The sequence below is a fragment of the Plectropomus leopardus genome, chromosome 14 (assembly GCF_026936395.1).
Source record: "Plectropomus leopardus strain MGB_pleo_1.0 chromosome 14, ASM2693639v1, whole genome shotgun sequence".
Classification (NCBI taxonomy): domain Eukaryota; kingdom Metazoa; phylum Chordata; class Actinopteri; order Perciformes; family Serranidae; genus Plectropomus; species Plectropomus leopardus.
The window spans coordinates 23,904,449-23,914,537 of NC_142189.1; the positions used below are offsets into that span (position 1 = coordinate 23,904,449).

The following is a 10,089-nucleotide window of genomic DNA, read 5'->3' on the forward strand; positions in this document are numbered from 1 at the left end:
TTAATTTGCATTTGTAATATTAATAATTTCTATGATTAAAAAAAAACAGAGATACTTGGTGCCTGTGTAACGATACAATAGTACTATGCTTAGTACTATTACAATAGTACTATTCAATTATCCCCCCACCCCTCGTGAATATGTGGTTGCAGTAAAGTCAGTATTAAGCCTCACAGGAACATTATCACAGAGATGCAAAGGCAGATGTAAGAAATCTACCTGCATGATATGGTCAGTAGAGGGTTTGGGTATCAGACAGGCTAAAAATCCCTGCAGAATTTATATAGAAATAATGCACAATTTTATATGGCTTGAGTATTGTGTGTTCAGTATTAATAATCTGTCTTTACACTACATTTAAACGGGGCACTAGGGCTTTAAATGGCTCCTTGAACCCTCGGGCACCCAGTTAATAAACACCCACGTCAGCACAGTGCTCCAGTCGCTCTAACCGGGTTTCGGTCTTTAGGGCTGAGCAGGAAGTGCCTGACTGTGGACCCTGGTCGAGAAAAAAAGAGCCAAGAAAAAAGGCGAAAGCAATTAAAAATGGAAATGGTGGCAGACTTGGGGGCGAGTAGACTCTATCGGGCGCCGGGTGAATCAAGTCACCAGTGAGTATCGATGCATTTTGTCAGGGGGGTATCACGGCGTGGGGCGTAAGCGGGTCCTGCCGACACCTCACGCCTGGGAAAGAGTCGCTGGGTTTGGGCAGCAGGCAAATCCTCCCCGCTGCTCGCTGCGCTCCGGACCTCCGGCGAGAAGTGGGGGTGGTCTTTGAGGATGAAACCGGGCGTGTTAGCGCGTCTTACATGCGATATGATATACTGTGCGAATGTATTTATTTACCAGCTCGCAGCGTGCTCAGTTGCTGGAGGTTTGTGTCTATTTTTCCATTGTGTGGTGGCCGGAGCCTGAAGTGGGCGTCGCTCCAGGACAGACTGGGCTGCTCCGGTGCGCCGCTGCCCGCTTTTCTCTCGCAGGACTGCAGCACTCTGGTGTCGTTTTGTAGGTCGACTGATGGCTGAAATAAGGCAGAATAGCTCGGTTAAGATGCTAAACTCGGTTTCGTGTGACATGAGGAGCAGGAAAGAGTGTTGCGGGCGGGTGTTGCACCGTGGGTTATCGGGCGCCGTGGAGCCTGTCAACGAGCATCGCATAATTAAAAATGAATGCGTGTAATTCAGAGTATGCACGCGTAAATAGGTTATGATAGAAAGAAATACGATTCTGCAAAAGAGGTTGCTGCATTTTGTTTTCTCTTTCAGGATGACATATCCGGTTACAGTGCTTTATTTGCTCTCATGATGTGTTTGTAACATCTGCGATTTCATGCGCGCTTTAGCTTCCCTGAGGGATGATTACAGGGTTTTGCCACCCGATGCTCTTTGACTGGAGTCGGGTGTAGCCCATTAAAAGAAGATTTTGATTGAAGGCTCTTCCAGCCAATCACAATGCAGAATGAAGAGCGGTGGGCGGATGGTTTTGCGGAGCTGGAGATAGTCCAGTGCAGAAACAAAGACAAGGGAGAACTGACAGCTACATCAATGGGGTGTCACTGCTTGTGTGACCTGCTGGTAATATTTATGGCCTGTTGTGGAACCATTGGGAATTACGGACATGGGGACAAAATTTTCCAAATTTGGTGACTCATCCACACCCACTCCAGCTTCATTATGTGTTTATTTATGCAATTCCAAGACTGTTTATTGCAATTCAGTATGCAGAAATATTCAAATACGTGATTTAAACAATGGCAATGCCACTTTTTTTACCCTCACAAATATTTAGTCTTTGGAGCATTATTTAGCCACTCCACAACAAGATAACATGACATGGTTGGTGCCTTTGGATGCCCAAGGTCCTCAAGTTTTATAGTTCAGTTTAGTTCACAACTTCAGTTTATTCACAGAGTCGAGAAAAATATAGATACAAACAAGCTTGTAAATAGGGACCCAGACATTAAATTACATACAAACGTTGCAAATATGAATTTCATAATAATAATAATAATAATCACAAATAAAACTCTAGGGGTGCATGCTTCCACTGTAATTTGTAGATTCTAATATTATGTCCCATTTTACCTGAACATGTTATCAGAGTGAGGTCGGAGTTCTTGATGTGTTTGAAGGTCCAAAGTTTCTAAATTATTTGTCTTGGCAAGATATTTTTTCCCAGAAATATAGCAGAGAACCAGAACCAGCTCTCAAATTAACAATAAAGGTAATATTGGGAGTTTTAGGTGGTTTTCTTGATAATCTACCAAAAAGTGTCTCCAATTACCTGCTTCCCTCTGTGCTTATAGGCTCAGTGAGAGTGTCCACAAGGCCTCTGTTATTTTCCTGCAGAACAAGCCAGTCTATGCTGCATGCACAACCAGTGTGAGTGCTATCATGTTGTCTCCTGCAGACAGCCTCAGAGGTGGTTCAACACAGCAGACATCACAGTGGCTCACCAAAGCAGCCTGCTGAAGCAGCTCAACCAGCAGCGGCGCCAGGAGCTTTTCTGTGACTGCAGCGTGCTGGTGGAGGGCCAGCTCTTTAGAGCCCACCGCAACGTCCTGTTCGCCAGCAGCGGCTACTTCCGCATGCTGCTGTCCCAGGGGCCTGGCGTGCTGTCCGACTCTGTCAACGCCACCTTTGACGTCTTCAGCCCCGAGACCTTCACCGTCATCCTGGATTTCATCTACTCGGGCCAGCTGGATCTCTCCAGTCACAATGTGATTGAGGTGATGTCTGCAGCCAGCTACTTGCAGATGAACAATGTCATCAACTACTGCAAGAACTTCATCAAGTCCTCTTTGGACATCAGTGTAAAGGATGAAGACAGCGAACGCTGCCTCAGTTTGTCTGAAACTTGCAGTTTCACCAGTGCAGCAGGAGAAGAGACGTCAGAGCAGCAGCAGCAAGGCCCCAGCTCTGTCAGCCCACCGCCCGCACTCTGGACCCGGGACAACTCCAGATCCCAGTCTAGTTTTATGGGAAAGGACCCAGACCAGGAATCATCAGTCTCTGCCCTAAAGACTGACCCAAGCAGCCCTGCTGATGATCTCAATGCAGAGGCAGAGGACCTGCACGACCCTCAGGACCCTCTGTACACCCTGCCTGGATCAGAGCGCCGCAGAGGAAGAGGGGCAACCAAGAGGAGAGCATCCAACAACACTCGCTCCCACCAACCCGAAGATTTAGACATCCAGGAGGCAAGGACGCAAAAGGCTGAAAAGGCTGAGGAGCTGTATGCTACTCTACCGCCTATTGTGGGTGTTATTGGACACTTTAATAAAGGTGAGTTCCACTGTATATAAGTGAATGGAAACACAATAGTACTCTAGAGCAGTGGTTACCAACTGGTCTAGCCATGGGGTCCAGATTTCTCCTTTGTTAGTTGAAGGTCCACACATAAGATAAATTACAACATATTCAATTTTATCTCAGAAAAAGTCAACACATGGGCTAACAACGCAATCTAGTAAATATATAGCACTGCAGCAACAAAAGTGCATATTATTGCTTGAAGACAAGTGACATGAAAACACTGCAAAGAAACAGCATGTTTATAGGCCAAATAATACCAAGAACAGGGCAATAATATAATTGCTGTACTGGAATAAAAAGGGATTGCATGATAAATGAGACCCTTAACAAAACCAGTAGGTCTGCTTTTCAAGATGAAATTTGTTTTTAAAAACTTAAAACGTTCATGAGTCATTTGTGTTATGTTCAGAGTGGGCCTAAAACCCACTTTTGGACCATGACCCACCAGTTGAGAACCACTGCTCCAGAGAAATGAGAAAAAGGAAAAACATCATCAGTAGACTGATATAGTGAATAGTAAATCAAAGGAATAAAATTAAAAGCTCTGAACAGTTTCTCTTCCTCTTTGCAGACTCCAACCCCATCATGCGCTTCAAATGTCCCTTTTGCACACACACGGTGAAGAGGAAGGCAGATCTGAAGCGTCACTTGCGCTGCCACACTGGAGAGAGGCCGTACCCTTGTCAGGCCTGCAATAAACGCTTTACTCGCCTGGAGCATCTTCGTAGCCATTTTGAAACGGTGGGTTTATTTACAACCAGGAGGTGAAATACATTTATTATTAGTGTATCAACTTCAGAAACAGAAATTCTGATATTACACTCCAAGCTCCATCATCGGGTTTGGTGACAAAAGATGAATTGCATTCTAATGTGTATCAGTGCTTACAATGACCCATACAGCTACAGAAAAATCAACATTTTTGTTGCAACATTTTTGGTTTCTCCACAGATCCATCAAGCCAGGAAGCTAGTGTGCAGGAAGTGTAAGTGTCAGGTGACAGAGGAGACTGGGCATGTGGTGTGCGAGGGCACACGACGTTACCGCATGTGCACGGCGTGCATCCAGGAAGTGGATTGTGATGACATCCCCATGGACAGTCTAGATGGCGCCAATGAGGAGCCGGCCCTGTTACTGGGGGTAGACGGGGAGGAGGAGGGGGACAGCAAGAGAAGCTGGATGGTAAACGACGATGATGACCTGGCTGAAGACTCGGGGGCCGACCTCATCATCCAACAAGTAGATGACAGTGACGAGGAGCTGCAGTGAAATGGAACCAAAGTGTGTGTGTGTGTGTGTGAGTGTGTGTGAGAGAGAGAGAGCAAGTGAGTTAAAGCCATGCCAGAGAATTTATGCATAAAATATGCGATCCGCTTATGTAAATACACAGTTATTATATATTAGTTGTCTATTAGTTAAACTGGGTAATTGTTACTTTCAATGAGATGTTGACCTTTGTAACAAAATGGAATGCTTTTTGTTAAGCTTCATAAATATATGCAGTATCCAAAGCATGCATATTCAGTGTTTCCTTTGTTTCAATTACAGTTAAATGATTACTCTGCAAATATGTTTTTTTATATGCATGGAGGTAAACCTTTGCTACTCTTCAGGACTCCGCTTTGGTAAAAGCTGGCATTTGTGCAAGACAAAGTGACAGGAAAGTACAGTAATTGTCATGCTATTTCCCTACTTCCTGTAGAGAAAGTCAAGAGCAGACGCTTTTCCTATTTTTTTTCCCAATTTTTTATGATTATGTCTGATTATGATGTGCACTATTATATAAAAAACAATTATAATTTATTTCTTTTGTTTTTTACTTTTTGACACATTAAAGATATTTTTTATATATTTCTGTGTCTGTGTGTTTTTTTTTAAATTCCCATTTATAGTGTAAATGGAAAGTACAATCTAATGTTATAAAAGTAAATTATACCAAGGACAAAAACATTATGCAGATGCAAGAAAATAAATGCAGATTTTGCATTTATTGCATTTTAAAATGAAGCTACAGCATTTAATTGTGTGTACACTCAATGTTTTTATTTCGTTTTAGAAAGATATGTGAAAACTTTAAGGAATATCAAAAACAGGCATACAGGTATTCTTTTAGAAAAATAAAATTCATAGGCCTACATTATAAAATTAAAAAAAAAAAAAAAAATTTGCCTAAAAATAACTGACTTATTTGCATCCAAAATATAGTCAGACGTTTTAAAAGGAAGCTTTAAAATGTTTTTATACAGTTTAAATTGATAATTTGACCAATATTGCATTGTCAAACAGCAGTGTGATAGAGATTTAATTCTGCAGCAACTTCAAATGACATCAGCAAAGCAAAGTCATAGGTGGGGGTATTTGTTATGTATTTTTAAAAGTATTTGATCAATTATTTTTGTTAATATGTCATTTTAGAGTTGAGCATTTGAGAAGACTTGAAGGAAAACACTAATATGAGTATAGTGTTAGAATAAAACAAATTTGTGAACAAGAAGTTGTCGATAAAATCAGAATGTTTGCCTTAAAATGAATAGTGGCGTCTTTGCAATCAGAATATAGGAGTTGGAAATGTATTTTAATTGACAATGTTTTGTGGATTTATTTCAAAATGACATCTTAAAAACACAGATTTCAAAATGATTTTTCAATTCCGATTCCAGGCCCATAGATGGCGCCCGTGCGGTGCTTTTATCGTCCTCGAGGTCACCGTCCCTGCTCTCTCGAGGGAGAAGTGACGTCAAACTGGAGGCTGGACCGTCATGGCGGCTGTGATGAGGCTTGTCAACAGAAACACTTTTTACTCCGCAATGGGTCAACAGTATGTGGCGTTTAGCTCAGCAGCGAAAGTCAAAGCAGTGAGTTTTCTTCTTCTTTCGTCTTCCAGCAGGTTGTTACTGTGCAGGTTTAGCTTGCAGCCTGGACGGCAGTGCCTGTCAGCCGGCTAGTAGCGTCCTTTAAGGTTAAGCTAACATCGATGATACTTGGTAGCCAAGCCACCTGCTAGTTAGGCTACTTGTCAAGCTAGACAGGTCATCTTATCTATTTCTAATGTAACGCTACTTTGCACGTGTAGTAAGTGTGTTTTTGTATGTGTAGGCTGGCGTAAGAGCAGGTCATGCTCTTCCAGAGAAGGTGAAAATAGTGGAGGTGGGACCTAGAGATGGTCTTCAGAATGAAAAGGTAACATTATTCAAGAATTACTGGACACGATGATTACACATTAGCTATTATAGCAGGAGATATCTCACTTTAACGTTAAAACTGCTCTGTGTCAGAGATGGAGATAGTGCACAGCTCATGTGTTATGTAACCAGTGTTTATCAACTGTTCTTCATCTTAATGCTTTACTGCTTCCACTCTCCAGACCATCGTGCCGACAGAGACCAAAATTCATCTGATTGACATGTTGTCAATGTCAGGACTTCCAGTCATTGAGGCCACAAGCTTTGTATCCCCAAAATGGGTCCCTCAGGTGATTTTTTCTGTCAGAGCTATTGTTATGTTAAATGCTGACACACCCCACACAGGGCGTTTCAGAAACTGTGTTGGAATGAAGGTGGCTTTGTTTTCTCAAGCACTAACTGGTTTCTGTCATCCTTGTACTACTTTTAGATGGCAGACCAGGTGGAGGTGATGAAGGGGATCAGCAGGAAACCTGGAGTTTGTTACCCTGTCCTCACCCCCAACCTGAAGGGTTTCCAGGCTGCTGTGAGTGTCTAGCATCACATTACAACACACTTGCCCAAAAGCTATACTGAGCTAGTGTACACCCAGCTTCTCATATTGAAGGTGATGAGTCTAAAAAAGCCTCTCCTTTGCTCTTACTTTCTCAAGGTGAAGGCAGGAGCTTCAGAGGTAGCCATATTTGGTGCTGCGTCTGAGCAGTTCAGTAAGAAGAACATAAACTGCTCAGTGGATGAGAGTTTACAGCGCTTTGACGAAGTAATGAAAGCAGCGAAAGAGGCTGGCGTGCCAGTTAGAGGGTAGGATTACTGTCTCGCTCTTCACTGTCAACAAACGTATAAATCATTGAAATTACTTCGTTCTCTGTTTCTTTTCATTGCAGTTACGTGTCATGTGTTCTTGGCTGTCCCTATGAAGGCAAGGTAGCACCTGAAAAAGTTGCACATGTGAGTTTGTGAAATGGCAGAAATCTTGTCATCATCCTTTGACAAAAAACATCAACATTAGCATGTCTGTTACTCATGAAACTAGGTCAAGCTTTGATTCTTAACTTGCAGGTAGCTAAGCGTCTGTACTCCATGGGCTGCTATGAGATCTCTCTGGGTGACACTATCGGAGTGGGAACTCCTGGTAGCATGACTGAAATGCTGGAGGTGGTGAGCAGAGAAGTTCCAGTTAATGCCTTGGCAGTGCACTGCCATGATACCTACGGCCAGGCCCTGGCTAACATCCTTGTGGCCTTACAGGTCAGTACTGGTTCTGATTATTTTAATGCTATTTGAATAATGCACATAGTGTAATTGACTGTCTTTTTTGCAGAGGTTTGGACTCTAGTCACAAATGTGATTGCTTTAGACCTGACTTGATGCCTTCCACCAAGCCAATTTTGGAAGAAATAGTGACAAATATTTTTCCATTATGAGACAAGTTGAATACAACAACCCAGGAAGGAAACATTCAAAATTCTCTCTGTTGTTGTTAATGGTGATATATGCAATTAAAGTGCAATGTCAGCATTACATTTTTGTGATAAGTTCAGTTACACATTTTTTAACAAACTTGTTTTAACACATTAACACAGTCTTTTAAATGCATTCATGATTTCTGTAAATTTCATATCATTATTCAGTCAAAAATTGGCTTGACTCAGTTGTTAAAATGGCATTAGGTTTGCTGGAGAGCGCATTATGACATTCATTCAGTAATCTACAGGTTGTGGATTCAATCTCCAGCACATCCAGTCAACATGTCGAAGTATTCTTGGGCAAGATACTAAAGCCCAAATTGCTCATGATGGCTGTTCTATTGGTGTGTAAGTGTGTGTGTGAGTGTTTCAAAACTGAGTAGCAGGTGGTACCGTGTACGACAGTACACAGTGCGTAAATGTGTGTGTGTGAATGCAACACTTTTATTAGTTTCAAGTTACAGATTGTCTTTGTTTTGCAGATGGGAATCAGTGTGGTAGACTCATCAGTAGCAGGACTGGGCGGCTGTCCCTATGCCCAGGGAGCTTCTGGGAATGTTGCAACTGAAGATGTCGTCTATATGCTACATGGACTTGGGATTCAAACAGTAAGAAGTCACACTTTGTTTCTCTTCAGTCACACCTGTCTTGAAGTAGAAATTAAAGATGCAGCTCTTGCTCAGCCATTGATTTTATGTTTAATTTATGTTCTTGCTTTTATGTGTAATTATTATCATTGCACAATTTAATGTGCAGTTTTAATTTTAGCATTGTGTGTATGTTGTTAGCTCCCCCATATTTGACCCTTTTGACTCTGTCCTCATCTTAGGGAGTGGACCTCTCAAAGCTGATGGATGCTGGAGCTTTCATCTGTCGAACCCTTAACAGAAAGACCAGCTCCAAAGTGGCGCAGGCCACTTGCAAACTTTAGAAAAAAGCCAAATCATGGACTCTTTCAAAGACTGTACACTGCAGCACAACTGTGTACCTAGGAGCCATCATCTTCTGTATGTTCAGTTTTTCCTTTTCTAATTTTAGGTTGATTCATCCTCTCCTGGTATGAGAATTTTACTTGAGGATGAAAATGGCACTGACCTCCACCTCTCTTTAGAATCAAGTATCTGATTAGATATTCACTACATGATAGTATAGCTGGATTAAGTGCCTTATCTGTCTAATCATACAGATCCTACTTATCAAGTCCATGCCTTCACCTGTGTCTAACAGAGCGCTTACATTCTTTTCGGGGCAGTTGGGTAAGCCAGAAGCACTTTGTTTATAATAATAAATGACCCAGTTAAAAATGTTCTTGGGACGGATAAACTCACTGTTGATGTCAGAGAAAAGACAGAAGCGTTCGGATTTTTTATGATCTTCTGCGTGATGGGATCACTGTCTTAGAGAGCATCTGAGGTAATTATAAGTTCCAATGAGACAGGGCATTGTACTGGCTTGTGAAAAAATTTGGATGTGTTCTGTTTATTTATTTTTAAATGTCTCTTTAAGTTTAACATGTACAACTAGATTTAAGAATACATTTTGTAAATTAAAACTGCAGTCAGCAATGAAAGGGCCCTCGTACCCCCACGTATGTCGGGGTACTGGTGAACTCCAGCTAAAGCTGCCATTCATTTCAGTGAAAGTCGTGTAATACACGCAGGGAGTTTGGACCCCGGAGTGAGATAGGGCACATAAATTCAACGTCATCTTGGTGTACATCATTTGTAGACCAAACCATGAAAATTTCATTTAAATTAATTAATTAAGATTGAAACAAAAAACGTATTTGTAATGTTGAGTTTAAACCTTACCCAGGGCAGGTAGGTTTTACAGGCCGCTTCTTGGAGAAGAGGCTTGAAATGTCTGAAGGTTTAGCTCAGTTGGTTAGAGGGCCTGCCTGCAGACTTTGAGATCATTAGTTTGAACCTCACCCAGGACAGGTGAATTCAGCTGTCCAAAGCAAAGAATATCCAAGGTAAAACACAGGTGAAGTGTTAGAGGCATTGGCTCGATCTGTTAAAACACCTACTCATAAACCATGAGAATGCAAGTTTAAGTTCAATGGAAGATCAAAACATGTAAAATCTCAGGAGGTTTGGCTTAGTGGGTAAATCAGGTGATTAGTAT

At 41.9% G+C, this 10,089-nt stretch overlaps 2 protein-coding genes across 2 annotated transcripts; both read left to right on the plus strand.

Moving 5' to 3' along the window:
* The first annotated feature begins 425 nt into the window (after positions 1 to 425).
* Positions 426 to 5,165, plus strand: zbtb8a (zinc finger and BTB domain containing 8A). The gene is made up of 4 exons (XM_042500485.2): positions 426 to 611; positions 2,410 to 3,284; positions 3,886 to 4,055; positions 4,266 to 5,165. Exons 1-4 carry the CDS (start codon positions 547 to 549, stop codon positions 4,581 to 4,583), a joined length of 1,428 nt encoding a protein of 475 aa, XP_042356419.1. The 5' UTR covers positions 426 to 546; the 3' UTR covers positions 4,584 to 5,165.
* Positions 5,166 to 6,017: 852 nt separating this feature from the next.
* On the plus strand, positions 6,018 to 9,576 carry hmgcl (3-hydroxy-3-methylglutaryl-CoA lyase). The gene is made up of 9 exons (XM_042500489.2): positions 6,018 to 6,169; positions 6,411 to 6,494; positions 6,679 to 6,786; positions 6,927 to 7,022; positions 7,149 to 7,297; positions 7,381 to 7,444; positions 7,556 to 7,744; positions 8,445 to 8,570; positions 8,792 to 9,576. Exons 1-9 carry the CDS (start codon positions 6,074 to 6,076, stop codon positions 8,891 to 8,893), a joined length of 1,014 nt encoding a protein of 337 aa, XP_042356423.2. The 5' UTR covers positions 6,018 to 6,073; the 3' UTR covers positions 8,894 to 9,576.
* Positions 9,577 to 10,089: the final 513 nt, after the last annotated feature.

What these genes read in the sequence shown, in the direction of transcription:
- zbtb8a (XM_042500485.2), top strand. Translation starts at nt 547, where the DNA reads ATGGAAATGGTGGCAGACTTGGGGGCGAGTAGACTCTATCGGGCGCCG. An exon ending in CCGGGTGAATCAAGTCACCA is followed by an intron (nt 612 to 2,409) that starts GTGAGTATCGAT and finishes TGTCTCCTGCAG; the next exon opens with ACAGCCTCAGAGGTGGTTCA. An exon ending in TTCGTAGCCATTTTGAAACG is followed by an intron (nt 4,056 to 4,265) that starts GTGGGTTTATTT and finishes GTTTCTCCACAG; the next exon opens with ATCCATCAAGCCAGGAAGCT.
- hmgcl (XM_042500489.2), top strand. Translation starts at nt 6,074, where the DNA reads ATGGCGGCTGTGATGAGGCTTGTCAACAGAAACACTTTTTACTCCGCA. An exon ending in CAGCAGCGAAAGTCAAAGCA is followed by an intron (nt 6,170 to 6,410) that starts GTGAGTTTTCTT and finishes TTGTATGTGTAG; the next exon opens with GCTGGCGTAAGAGCAGGTCA. An exon ending in CACCTGAAAAAGTTGCACAT is followed by an intron (nt 7,445 to 7,555) that starts GTGAGTTTGTGA and finishes CTTAACTTGCAG; the next exon opens with GTAGCTAAGCGTCTGTACTC.